This window comes from Myotis daubentonii, chromosome 20 (genome assembly GCF_963259705.1).
Source record: "Myotis daubentonii chromosome 20, mMyoDau2.1, whole genome shotgun sequence".
Taxonomy (NCBI): domain Eukaryota; kingdom Metazoa; phylum Chordata; class Mammalia; order Chiroptera; family Vespertilionidae; genus Myotis; species Myotis daubentonii.
The window spans coordinates 9,792,379-9,807,133 of NC_081859.1; the positions used below are offsets into that span (position 1 = coordinate 9,792,379).

General features: G+C 43.2%; 1 protein-coding gene across 1 annotated transcript in view; it reads left to right on the top strand.

Annotated features, from left to right (window-relative positions):
• USH2A (usherin) overlaps positions 1-14,755 on the top strand; it is a 390,811-nt gene that overhangs the window by 106,900 nt on the left and 269,156 nt on the right. The window contains exon 20 of the mRNA XM_059677365.1: positions 4,849-5,079. Within this exon, the coding sequence (XP_059533348.1) occupies positions 4,849-5,079 (231 nt within the window). The remainder of the gene's footprint in view (positions 1-4,848; positions 5,080-14,755) is intronic.

A 14,755-nucleotide genomic window follows, 5' to 3' on the forward strand; every position in this document is an offset into this window, starting at 1 on the left:
CCGCCTCAGAACTGCGGCTGCCAGAATTTAATGTCAACAATTAAAATTTATTTTGATCCTTACCTACTGTTTATTACTGTTTGTATACACAACAGACCTCACTAATACAGAGATGCACTATTAGATGGAATTACCATCTGTTCAGAGGGAAACGCTGGCATCTGTCTTAGATGCTAAAACTAAAATGATATTATTTCTCACAAAACAAAATTAACTGCTTTGACTCACCGGCTTTGATTTTGAACGTGCGGACGCACCACCGCAGGAAGGGCTTGTGGGTGAAGCACGCGATGACCGCTGTCGCCAGGCCTGTATTGAGACATGTGACTTCAGCGGGGGCTGCACGTGGCCTTCGTGGGCCACAGAAAGGGCATTCGGAATTCACAACACTGTTTTAGCTTTGTAATATGCTCATCGTAGTAAGGCATTAAAGCAGCACAATTATAATATGTAAAAATTGAATCAGCCTATATGCATACGTATGTATATGTGTATATATAGAGAGAGATGTAGATACATTACCCAAGTATTTTGATAGATGCGTCCTAAATATGTGCAAGGAAAGAAATGAAATGGACCAAAATGCATCTGAGTAAAGTGGCCATATGTTCCGCAGTGACACCTTTAGAGATATATAAACCCTATCTTCTCAGTGAGACGAGTTTTAATTTCATCCACACTGACATATATAAAAGATTTCCATTCAGCACCCCGTCCTTTTTTCAGCCCAAGTACCCTATTTAAAAAGGTCCCCAGAAGTTAGAGGATTGGGAGCACCAAGGACAATGGCAGCTTCCATCCTGATGTCGAATCCCTGCCGCTACTTTCTGAGGAGCCAGACTTCAGCTCTCTGTATGGCCAAGTAATGAATGGCGGCGCGCCCGCGGTTAATGCATGTACACAGTGCATTAACTGTAACTGTAGTACATTTATTTGTGCTGGAGGAGACTTGAAAATGATTAAAAAATCAATACTTTGCTGTCAGAGAAGCAAGTGTTACGATGCATTTAAGTAGATAATTGCAGAAGCCCCATAAAAGCTTCAAGTTTGGGTAGCAAGAATGCCATAATTACAGTCCAAGCAACGGCCTTTTTATTAACGGTGGATGCCAGGGAACGGTGCTCCCTGTCATCAATGCCGGTCCAATCGCAGTTCAGAAATCACGCCTCCTCCTCCCTCCTCCCATGGAGGGTCCTCGTTCTGTGCCGGTTCCTGTTGATGGCCAGGATGACGGCGGACGAAGGCCATGTTTATTCACCAAGAAGGGAAAGTCCCATACAGTCTCCTAAAACAGTGCTTTCTGGCTTTTCCTTATGTCATAGAACACAGAAAAGTCATATTTATAGGCTGGACTGGGGTCAAGGAACATAGGGCTCAGAGCTGAAGGGGGTCCATATGTCCACACCCCTCCTGGCTTACTGCTTGGGAGGCAGGGCTTGGAGATGTCCAGTCATGGACCTTTGAAACGAAGAGATCCTAGACATAATCAGGCCCAGTGTACTCCTCAGGAAATGGGATATGGAAGAACAGAGACACAAAATAATGTATTTGCCACTGTTCCATACGGAGGGACTTAGAGAGCCAGGCAACAACCTTAAGTTTCTCCTTTTCCAGTTAAGTTTCACTACACATACTCTCTCTTGGAGACTCCTGAACAAAGAAGGCAGCAGGACGAAAGTTTTTTTTTTCTCCTTTTTTCCTAGTCAGAGAAAAGTCAACAAGGCAGCACTGAGTAATCTCTGAGAGTCTGGGGGTGGGGGTCTGCTCTTCTGGTCACTGATTGGATAGCAGTGGAAGCAGGCCAGTTGCCAACTGTGTCTCAGAGAAAAAGTCAAAATCCTTTTCTATTGACATGGTGCCTGAGGATGTCTTATTCTGGCCTGCTCCCCACTCACTCCTGGGACGTGGGAGGGTTGTTCATTCCCGGAGCCCTCTCTTCATATGCAAGGTTGATGATGTTTTGAGATGTTGACACGGTCCTGCAGTCTTCATAGACAACAAACTCTCCCTTAAAGATAAATAAGGAGATTTGATTTTAAAGACCTGCCATCGGCAAGAGCTTCTGCTCGCTCAGCCTTCAGTTCTTATCTGAAGATGCTCAGACTCCACACTACATAAATTTTGCAAGTGTAAATTTATGCATAATGATATGCTATTAATCAGATTATAAAGCAATAAATGCCGCATAGAGAAGAATGTATATTATCAAGCATTTTATAAAAGACCAGCTATAAACAGAAGAGACAGACTAGAAATCAGATTACAGAGCTATTGCAAAAAATGTAAGAACATTGTAATTTTATTCCACGTGAAAACAGACTTTGTATGTTGTTATTCTTTGAAATGATGGATATCGAAGTTCCATTTTATAGTTACATTTATAAGATTTTTTCTAAGTAAATACTGGGAGATTTTGAATGTGGATGAGATATGTTCTTTGATCTTTTATCACATGCAATTTAAAAGATGTGTTGTTGGCTACTAATAACAGTGCCTTGCAATGATACAGAATTTTGTTTTGCAAAACTGAAAGCAATTATGTATGTATGTATATAAGATTTTGTTTTTACTAATTTTATATTTTTAAAGAGAAGAAGGGATTGAGAGCGAGAGAGAGAGAGAGATCCATGTGAGAGAGCAACATCGATTGGCTGCCTCCTGCATGCTCCCTAACAACATGTAACCCCAGGTACCCAACCAACTGAGCCACACCAGCCAGTGGCACATTTTATGTTTTTGATACCATGTTTTACATTGACTTGTGTTGTTTGTCTCCTAACTACTTATTGCAGTTTGAGCTGATTTTGATCCTCTTTTTCTTTTAACCTTCATAGTAGCTTTTGAAATGTCTGATATGCTGCATCTATTGTATATTTGGAAAGAAACGCCTTTAACATTTCTTGTCAAACTGGTTTAGTGTTGATGAAGTCCTTTGCTTTTTGTTTGTCCAGGAAACTCACTCTCCGTCACTTCTGAATGATAACTTCACTGGGTAAACTATTTTAGGTTGTAAGGTCCCTTTTTTCAGCACTTTTTAGATGTCCTGCCCCTCCGGCCTGTAAAGTTGCTGCTGAAGAATCAGATGACAGTCTTATAGGGTTTCCTTTGTATGTAATTTTTTTTTCTGTTGCTTCCTTCGAGATGGTCTGTCTTCAGCTTTTACCGTTTTCATTACAATATGTCTTGTGTGTGTTTCTTTGGGTTCATCTAGTTTGGAACTAGATCTGTTTCCTTTCCCAGGTGAGGAAACTTATCAGCCATTATTTCTTTAAATACAGTTTCCATTCCTTTCTCTTTTCCTTCTCCTTTCGGGAATCCCTATAATGCCAGTGTTTGAGCATTTGATGCTATCCTAGAGGTCCCGCAAAGTATCTTTGTGGGTATTTTTTTCTTTTTTTTTCTTTCTGCTGCTCTGATTGGCCAGTTACCACTAGTCTCTCTCTGACATCTCTGATCTGGTTTTCTGTGTTAGCTAGTCTGCTGGTAATTGCCTCTAGTGTGTGTGTGTGTGTGTGTGTGTGTGTTATTTCAATTGTATTCTTCAGGTCTGCTTAGTTCTTTTTACACTCTTCTTTGTTGACCTTCTCCCTAAGTTCCTCTCAGGTTGGAGGAGCACCCTTATGACCGTTTCTTTGAATTCTTTATTAAGCAAGTGACTTACACCCATTCCTTAGGGTTTCCTTTTTTCTGGGGCCTTTTCTTGTTCCTTCATTTGAGAGATATTTTTTCCTGTGTTTTCATTTTGTTTGACTTTCTGTGTCTGCTTATGTAAATTAGACAAGAGAGCTGTCTCTTCCAGCCTCGGGAAAGTAGCCCATGCAGAGCTGGCCCTCTGTAGCCTGTGTGCCAGGTGGGATTGGAGGCTGGTGGGAGGGAGGAGATGGTGGCTCCAGCTGGAGCAGCGCTGGGTGGAGGGGACAGGTGCCTGTGGGTGTGAGAGTGGATCCTGATGGCTGCCTCTGATTGGTGGATGGGCTTCAGGAGACCTTGTAGGCAGCCAGGAGCATCCAGATAGAGGCCCCGCCCACCCTTTGGAGGTGGACCTTAAGGAGGCTCTCTGAGCTCTGACCTCAGTAATTCCACAGCTCTTAGAGCGCTCTCTGGGCTGCCCAGCCTTCCCTATGCAGCCTCTCTCTTGCTTGTTGTACCAAAGGTGGTCTCTTGTAGAAGGGACCTCTGTGTGCAGGTTCCAGGTGCCGGGTAGTTTTGGGAAACTGCTTGGGGCTGGGTAGGTGCCCACAGTGCCTGGGGCACCAGCCTGCAAGGAGGGGAAGCTGGAGGCCAGGAGGCCAGGTGTGGGTGCCCAGCCCTGTGATTCCTGCTCCCCGCTGCCTTTGTTCAGAGGCAGAAGGCTCCAGGCAGTGCTGCTGTAAGGAACAGGCTGCATGGCCTTGCAGGTAGGTCAGAGCCCCCCAATGGACCCCCAGTGGGCCACCAAGGTTGCGGGGGACCTAGACAGCCATGCCCCTCTGCTCGTCTGCCCCGGGTTCTTCTGGTGTCTCAGCGTCCGCATTTCCTCTCTCTTGTTTATGTCAGAAGCTGTCCATTCAACGCTCGGTGTCTCTCAGGGGTAATTGCTGCTTTTACACACGTGTCTCTCATTCTGCTCACGGAAGGGCAGCGCCCTGGCCACCTCCATCTTCTCTTAGCCACTCAAACTCTTTAGTCACATTGTGGATTAAGTCTGTCTTGTGGTTTTGGTTCCTGGAACCACACACATCCTTCAGAGCCTAACGAACTTGATTTCGAGTGTGATGTCCACGGTTGCACGGGTCCATATGTGTGAGGATCTGTGTCTGGAGACGGGAGCCAAGTTCTCGAAGGTAACACGTGTTTTCTAACGTTTAGCGCCAGCCCAGCTGAGGCCGCCACTGGTCGAAGGGGTCAGCGGCACAGCCATCCTCGCTCACTGGCTCCCGCCCGCAGAACTGAACGGCCCGTCTCCCCTATATCAGCTGGAAAGGAGGGAGACGTCCCTCCCAGCCCCGGGGGCCAGGTCGGAGAAAGGAGTTCGCTTCCCCGGACACGGATATTATACATTTCCCAGCTCCACTCACCCCGTCAACACAGACTTCACCGGTGAGTGTGTCTGACGGCCCTTTATTGAAGAGGCACGCAGACCCAAAAGCTTTTCTGTTATTTTGATATCCCTTTACAATGAATTTGTGCGATGCCTATTTATAGAAACACCAGTTCAGCCCTTGATAACTTCGTCTTGATTATGTCCACATGTCTCTTTCTTTTTGGGATTCTGGAGAAAGGTGGGAACGTGGAAGAAAGGAAAGAAAACATTAGATAGGGAAAAGCTGTCTTCGTGGGTCAAAGTATGTGATGAATGTGGCTGTTGGACAAAGTTTCTAGATCTTTTTTTACAGAACATTCGTCACTGGCTCTGGGAAGAGTTCTGTGGGCAAATGAGTGGGGAATGCCCTCCCTCTTGGAGGTTCCTGGGCACATCAGGTTATTAAAGCTCTAAAAGGAATGTAAGAAAGCTCTTTACCTTTGTTCGGGTATGCATTCCTAACACTTACACGGTGTAACTTCTTTAGAAAGTATAACCACTGTTAATACGCCAGGTTCTGTGGAAAGCATTACAGGAAATAGTATTTCAGGGAAAACATACCTTCTATGGGCCTGCGATAGAGTAAGGCATCTGCTGCTGGCACAGAATGTAAAGGCACTGAAACACCTCAGTGATCATATAAACGCATTTTAACATGATGCTGTGGTGGTGGTTTTGAAATGAGAATCAATGCGAAGACTTCAACACAATACCAAGCATTTAAATAGGGACAGCACCCAACCCTGCTCATGTGCCTCACCCAGCTCCTGGTCTTACTGGAATATTCTGGAAGTTGTTACCTCTAGGATATATAGTACTTCAGAGCACCATTTCCCTATAGATGGTAGAAAACTGTAACTCTTTAGGCTTCCTACTTCACTTTCCCAATTTACAAAGTATAAAATATATGTGTGTGTGTGTGTGTGTGTGTGTGTGTGTGTTTCTGTAAACTCATAAGGCTTTTGTCATTTTGGAACAAATAGCTGGGTGGTGGTGGGGTGGAGGAGAGATTGAGAAAAAAAGAGAGAGAAAACTCATGGACACAGACAACAGTGCGGTGATTGCCAGGGGGAGGGGAGGATGTGGAGGAGGGTACAGGGGAGATAGATGGTGATGGGGTGGTGAGCACACAGTGCAGTGTACAGATGGCGTGTTGTTGAGTTGTGCACCTGAAACCTGTATAATTTCATAACTGGTGTCACCCCAATAAATGCAATTAAACACACACACACACACACACACACACACACACACACACAAAATAAATGTTTCATAGGTTGGGGACAGTGAAATGGAATTTGCGTTAGGAACAGTAGCTGGAGCATTACTGTTTTCTTCTCACCTAACATCCTAACATAGTAAACAGTGTGCTCTGAGTGAGGCTGGCTGTGGAGGCGCGAGTGTAATGAATCATGATTGCCCTCCAGCTGAGCTGTGTTGGGATTAATGAGCACTTACCTGGCCTGGTGCATGGGCACCATCACCGAGAGCTAGGAAGTCAACCACTCACCCCCCTCAAATGCGAACCTTCTGCTTAGTATTTATAATAGTCAAAAGGAAGGAAAAGAATCTGTGGGTAAAAACGGAGACTTTTTCTCGAATGGAAACGGAAACTCCCTCCCTGGCCCCACATTCAGAGCAGCATCCGCTCCCCTCACCTGGGTGTGCTCTGTGAGGCCGTAGGCGTGGATGGCCGGCCGGCCAGCTGACAGATTTTGATGGGATCACCTACTGTTGCAGCAGGAAAGATGGAGTGGCCCGTCCGCCGTTAATACATTTAGTCGTCTGCACTGTCTCCGGAGCCGGCCTTCTCCTCCGAGGTGCACGGGCTCGGGCAGATGTGGTGTCTGGGAAGTCTTCCAAATGCTGCTTTAAAAAAGTTAGGCCTTGCGACGCAGGGTCCTTCTGTCTGTAACAACGCCTCCAGCTGCACAGAAATGTGTTTGGAGCACACGCCATTTGAAGGACAAGGCAGGGAGATCACAGTTTTGGCTTGCACTGCTCCCTGGAGCTTTGGTGATTCCTGGAGGAGGAATTCTTCTGCATTCGGGCATGTCTGGGGGGCATCACTGGGCCCCTTATAGTGGTAGCTTCGCCTTACTTTTAAAGTTCTCTTTAACTTTACATCAAGTTATTGGGTGTGTTGTTTTATATACATAAAAAATGGTTTGTTTTTTTCAGATACCGTTGACATTCAATATTATATTAGTTTCAGGTGTGCAGAATAGTGGTTATATAACTTACAAAGTAATCCCACTGATAAATCTAGTACCCACCTGACCACACATCTTTTGCATGTGTTACCATATTACTGTAATTACAATATTGTTGTCTGTGTTTGCATCCCCGGGACTGTTTTGTAGCTGCCCATTTGTGCTTCTTAAAGCCCTTCACCTTCTTCACCCAGCCCCCTGGCCCCTTGCCATCTGGCAAACCTCAGTTTGTATATCTGAGTTTGTTCATTTATTTTGTGTTTTGGGATGCCACATATAAGTGAAATCCAATGGTATTTGTCTTTCTCTATCTGACTTATTTCCCTTAGCATAATACCTTCTAGGTCCGTGGTCGGCAAACTGCGGCTTGCAAGCCACATGCGGCTCTTTGGCCCCTTGAGTGTGGCTCTTCCTAAGCCTTAGGAGTACCCTAATTAAGTTAATAACAATGTACCTACCTATATAGTTTAAGTTTAAAAAATTTGGCTCTCAAAAGAAATTTCAGTCATTGTACTGTTGATATTTGGCTCTGTTGACTAATGAGCTTGTCGACCACTGCTCTGGGTTCATCCATGTTGTCACAAATGGTAAGATTCTTTAAAATTGGGATAATAATACTACTTACTGTATTGATACCTATTAGGAAGGGAAGGATTACAGGAGATAGCCCACCTAATAAACTTTGCACAGTGTCTGCCACACAGATTAGTTAGCATTCATTAAATATTATCTGTTAACCTATTACTCCTTTAATGAATATTAAGTAAGTGCCAATGGTGGGACAGGAGCTTTTCTAAGTCTTCTGCAGTTTCAAAAATCAACATTCTATTACCTAATTTTCTGTGACTTATACCAAATATGTTTGCCTAAATTTTATATCTGGGGAATGAATAATATGCAATATATTTATATTAAAATGTGCTATTTAATGTTGTTACTGAAATTGTTAAGTTGATCTACCTGGCACTGAGACACTGGACAAACTACACTTCTGTGGGTGTCATCATGCCCATGTAGTAAACTGAGGGTTGTACTAACTGACCAACACCTTTAACTTTTAAATTTTAAATCTGTGACTATAGAATATTTAGTTGTCTCAAAAATTCAAAATAGAGATTATTACCAAGGCATCTGTGAGTGTAGAAACACACAGATTTTTAAAAGGATTGTTCAATTACATGATTCTTTTTTATAACATTGTTAGAGGCCCAATGCACAAAATGTGTGCAAGGCCTTGGCCCTGGCCCCCCCTGCCTGTCTCTGCCAGGGCTCCCACCCCCTGCGGCTTTGTCAGGAAGGAAGGATGTCTGGTCTAATTAGCATATTACCCTTTTATTATTATAGATGTTCTCAATTGAAGATTAACATAAGTTTACTCTATCTCTACTAATCTGAATAACTTGGTGATATTGGGAGAAATACTCAGTATTAATGGAAATTCCATTCATGGGTCATAGGTTCTATCAGAGGGTGCAGAGCAGCAGCAAATCCAACAATAATGTTGTGATCCTCTAACTAGAAAACCAGGAATCACAGGGTGAGATATTCTCCTGGTTACATGGAGCTAACAGCACTTTCTTCATCCAAAACAGAAATAGCACACAGAGCCATCCCTCCTAGATGCAAAGGGAAGGGCAGGTAGATCACTGCGTCTTCAGAAAAAGATGCTCGTTTTGTTCAGGAATTCAGAGTCAGCGCACTGGATTTACATAAAGACTTTAGTCCTGTCTGTGCAATGCTAGTCAGCCAAAGGAAAGTCGGTAAAACAGAAAACGAAAGGTACCTCTCAGATTGGCATTCCAAAGGCGACCCTCTCTGTCCTCCTCACTGTTTCTTTTTCCTATTAGTGGGAACAGGTCCACGATCATTTGGGGGAAGGTTTGATGATTGCAGCAGCTAGATGCCAATCACACCAGCCTTTTCAGCTGGGCCTTTCCTGGTGACCCTGCCCAGGAACCGGCGACTGCCTTTGGGGAGATCTTTGTAGCAAACCACTGGGGACCCAGCATACCGTGCGCTTGGATGCAATTCCCTTTTATTTGTCCTCACGGGAAACGCGATGACTGATGCTGAATATCTTGCAGATGAGAACTCTGCACACTTTCTTCATAATCATTGCTGCTCAAGGACACGCATGATTGTCACGCATGTTGTTCCCTTCGTATTTCATTTGTCTTCCCCAAAACGGCCGGAGGAAAATGCGGTAGGATCCAGAGGTGCAATTAATTACCGATCCAGGGAGAGAGACATGCAGCCAAAATCAATATGCCGTAGAAGCACATATTTTACATGTCCTTACTATTTCTGCATTATTGTTATTATTTTAATCGTTTTTAGTAAAGTGAGGTATGTGAGCACTTCATTAAAGGCAAGCTGATTATATGCAGGTGCGGTAAAGGTGCAAGCAGAGTGAACATCCTCAGATGAACTAATTAATAAAAGCATATTAGTTCTGACCTTCAACACCCTTGGTGTTCCAATATTTGTTTTCCTATGACTGAGAGCGAGTACTTTTTCCAGAAAGTGCTTTTTTTAAGAAAAAAACAAACCCTAAATAAATAAAATGCCAAGTTTTTCCCTGGCAGATTTGGACCCCAGACTTTATTTAACTTTGGATACTAGATTTAGGCTATAATGATTAAAAAAACAGCTATATGAACCTACTCTATGGCCTGGCAGTGAGTTCCTGTAGCCACTCTCTCATCTAGCTGTGTGTCGTGGGTTTCTGTACCAACACTTCCTCTCTTTTCCACATTGTTTTTCAAACTAATAATCTTTCTTGTCATCCTCTTAACTTATCCTTTCCATAGTTCTCCATTGAGATGCCTGGTCTACGCTCTTTCCTGCTTACCTGTTTGAAAGGATTGGTAACTTGGGGTGATTGCTCACTGTGTTTAGCATCTGTTGACCTAAGAGGTCTAAGAAAGTATGTTTCCAGGAGCATTCTGCTAAGGGAAATAAGTCCGTCAGAGAAAGGCAAGTACCACATGATCTCACTCATATATCGAATCTAATGAACAAAATAAACTGATCAACAAAATAGATCCAGAGACACAGAAGCATGGAACAGACTGTCGAATCTCAGAGGAAAGGTGGGGGAGGGTGGGAGACATTAACTGGGGAATTTATATGCATTACCCACGGACAAAGACAATATTGTGGTGAAGGCCTGGGAGGGGTGGATGTGGAGTGGAGGGGGGTCAATGGGGTATAAATGGGGGACATCTGTAATACTTTCAACAATAAAGATTAAATTAAAAAAAAAATCCAGTTAACAGCAACAACAACAAATGCAAGTATGTTTCAAGGTCTGTAATACTAGGAGCAAAAGACAGTTCTCTAATGGTCCTCAGTCACGGATGAAATTACTTCTGTGTTCCTTGTGGTCACCAGGGCTGTGTCAGGACTGTTTTCTGTCCCTCCATACCTCCCTGGGAACCGAGCGTTGCACATCTTTCGTACGCGATCTCCTTACACTTATTAAATTTTAGAGTTAATGAACACTTCAGCACTTGTACCTATCCATATCATTAGGGCCTATTGCAATGGGCTTAGGATGACAGTCCTAATAAACATATATAATACAATAAAAAGCGCTTTTAATCTTGAAAGTACTGTATAAACAACCGTGATCAATGCTGTGGATGGGTTAACAGTATCAAACTGATAGAATTCTACTTCAAGGGCAATGGAGGTATTGATGTTGGCATACTGGTTCTGAAGGAAGGCAGTGATGGCAGTAATGCGTGGAGGCTCTGGGGTAGGACTCCCCACATTTAAAATCTGGCTCCCCAACATGCTTGTGCAACTTTGCATGAGTCACCCACCTCTCTGCTCTGTAGATGAGTGTGATCATCCTTAGAATGGATTGTTGTAATGACTCAATGCAGGGATCACCATAAAAGAGTAGCATACCATATCTTTTTTTAAATATGTTTTTATTGATTTTAGAGAGAGAGGAAGAGAGAGAGAAACATTAATCAGCTGCCTCGAAACCTGGGCATGTGCTGTGCCCTGACCAGGAATTGTACTGTGACCTCTTGGTGCATGGCCAGGGCAGTACAAGCTATCTTTGTGGTCATTGTTATGTAGGCATTTATGGCTGACAGTTTTTAAATCAGGAGTTTGAATGATGTGCCTTTTCATCCATACATATATTTTATGTGGCTAAACCACATAACTCCTGATGATACTCTTTTTCACCTCTAACCTCTTTCTTTTGCTCCATCTATGACGTTCTCGCCTTTGTTTTGTTAGTTGTCTACCTCCTTTCTCTAGAGTTCTGATGTTCTACATCTTTTTCTGCATTTCTAGTGGCCAGCTTTGCATTTGAACATGCACTTGTAAATCTAACTCTGTTTCTTCTTTTTCTCACTATTGGTCTTCTTAAAATAAGACTCAGTGTGTCCATTTTCTCACCTGTCAGTCACTCCTCACTCTGTTGTCATATGCATTTCTTCTCCCACTTCTTTACTGTACATGCTTTCTTCGGGATTACTAATAATGCTCTAAGTAAGGGATTTTTCTTAATTCCCACCTTATGGGTCCCTCAAGAATATGGAAACTTGTGTCCTTTGAAAACTATAAAGAAAGCACTATTTACCACCAGAGTTCTCCTCCTGGTTTCCACAAACTATTTCCTAAAAATTTCGGTTCTGCTTGTGACATCCACCTTTAGATGGCTGGATATTTCTCATCATCACCCCATTTGCCAGATGATGATTGGTATTTTAGAAAGGGTACTGAGCAAAATCCTATTGGTCAGTGTAAACCAATAATAGACCAACCTTCCTAAAGCCTGCAGTGAGGCCTCAACCTTTTTCAACTACCTGCCTGCCAGAATACTTAACTAGCCTATATAATAAAGGGCTAATATGCAAATCAACTGAACAGCGGGATGACCAGTCTCTATGACATGCACTGACCCCCAGGGGGCAGATGCTCAATGTGGGAGCTGCCCCCTGGTGGTCAGTGCACTCCCACAGGGGGAGCACTGCTCAGTCAGAAGCCGGGCTCACAGCTGGCAAGCACAGCGGTGGTGGTGGTGGTAGCCTCTCCCACCTCTGTGGCAGTTGGACATCCCCCGAGGGCTCCCGGACTGTGAGAGGATGCAGGCCAGGCTGAGCGACAACGCCCCCCCTCCAAGTGCACAAATTTCATGCACTGAGCCTCTAGTTTTTCAGAAAGAGTAATCCTAGCGGTGGTTTTACAGGGTCACATCTCTCTGAACTTACTGAATTATATGTACCTTTTACATGGATGCAGTTTATTGCATGTAAATTATACCTCACTATAATGGAAAAAAGAAACAGTCCTCCCGTGATTCTTGCATTTTAGTATAAGACCCTTTGATCTACCTTGTAGTGGAAAAATTGCATTTACCTTAAAGTAAAAACAATCCATTTTTATATTATTTAATTTACTGGTCCTGTACTTTTTTATATACTTTAGGTTAGACTCAACACTCCAAATTTCACCTGCAACAAATTGGTATCCACTATATGTTATAAAGCATAGGAAAAATTCCTCAACTATCCTGGTAATAAGAATCTGTATAATTAAAAAACACACACATTATTTTTCTCTACAGAATAGGGCTTTTTCAATCTCATTCACATTTAGGACATAATTTTTTATGTACACAAAGGGATGGCCTTTGTCTGTTTCTTAGATATTTTATCATAAGGAAGAATTTAATCAGTGAAAATCTGAAACACGTTTGCATACACAATGGACCAGTTCTTGCTTGGATGCAAAGACCCCTTTGATGTATTTTTCCTAGCTCATATAATTGGTGTTAATATGCTATGTTATTAAGTTTAACTGAGAAAAATAGTTTGCTGAAAACTGATTTCTTCGGCACACTTATAAATTCAGTAGTCAGAAAAAAAAGAGAGAAACATAATTAAGGATTGCAAAATCAATTTGACACTCACTTAAAATGTGTTGAGTGGAGGCAGCAAACAGCAGCCTACATCTGATGCTGTTCTCTCCCTGTTTATTTCATAAAACTGTACCAATTAGAACTTTAATTTACAGAGCTGTTAATGCCTCATTAAAAACTTTCAGCGAGTATCCTATTTGGAGGTGTGTTTTTTCCTTGTAGCTAATATGCCACATTATCCCTGTGTCATGGGCATGGGTAAGAATTCAATCTGAGCTGCGTGTATGAAATAAAAGCTTTTTAAACATCCCAACCCAGTGGGGGGACTCTACCACTCACTCTGTTAGTTGTTTTCCAAAGCGATTAATTTCTCCATGTACTTTGTTGTTGTTATCGGTTTCTGTTGTGTGCTTGACAAGTTAGGATGAAGAGGATGTAGTTGGAATCCTATAGACTTGATTCCTGCCTCACACAGGCCCTCTGAGAGTGGAATTCATGACTCTTTGACTGGTTTTAATCATTATAACATACTGCTATTTTTCTGCTTCATAGTGTATTATAGCCCAAACCAAGCAAAAAGCAATAGTAAAAAATCCTCAAATACTGGGTTAGGACTTAATCTCTCTATATAAAAACCTAAGCAACCATTGGACTGTTCGACCAGTAGCTATGACACTCACTGACCACCAGGGGGCAAACGCTCAACGCACAGGCATGGAAACATGGAACAGACTGATGAATCTCAGAGGGAAGTGGGGAGGGGGAGTCCCTCGGCCTGGCCTGCAGGGATCGGGGCAAAACCGGCAGTCCAGCAACTCCCAAGGGGTCCCGGATTGCGAGAGGATGCAGGCCAGGCTGAGGGACCCCTCCCAAAGTCTGAGGTGCAGGCATAGATTTGGTGGTGGTGTCAAACATTCTTTAAGCTGTTGGTCTACCACGGGACTACCCCATCTTGCCACATTGCCCCTGTCTCCCCCAAGAAGGGACACATAGCCACCTCCTGGGTACTATGGGCCTTGCTCTGCTGATCACTGTCAGTTAGGACAAGTGTGAATGCCTGATCAGAGCAAAACTGATCGGTTCTCAGTGGAGGGATCAATGATACTCTCTCATCATTGATGTTTCTATCTCTCTCCCTTTCCCTTCTTCTCCAAAATCAATAAAAATATATTTTTAAAAAAGTTAGCAGTGGGATGCTGTTGAGAAAAAAAATAAAAGGAAGAAGCAAGGTAATGCTACCCTTTGTTGTGTTAGCAGAATTGTCAAGGATAAAATAAATAAGGAGATGATTGGACTCCACTTGGCAATCCTTAGCCCTTGACAGAAGTTGCATGTTCCATTTGGGATGGCGTGTTTTACAAAAAACATCGACAAACTTGCCAGAGGTTTCAAACGAGAGCAACAAAAAATGATGAAAGGCTTTGGAAATGGGGCCTCTAAGAAAAGGCTGGGAGGCCTGAGGATGTTCAATCTTAAGGCGAGAAGACAGGAGGGACGCACGATAACCGTTTACAGATGCATGAGGCAGTGTTACGGAGAGGAGAGGGACCTATTTTTCTCATTAGTCAACAAAGACACTTCAAGAAATAATGGGTT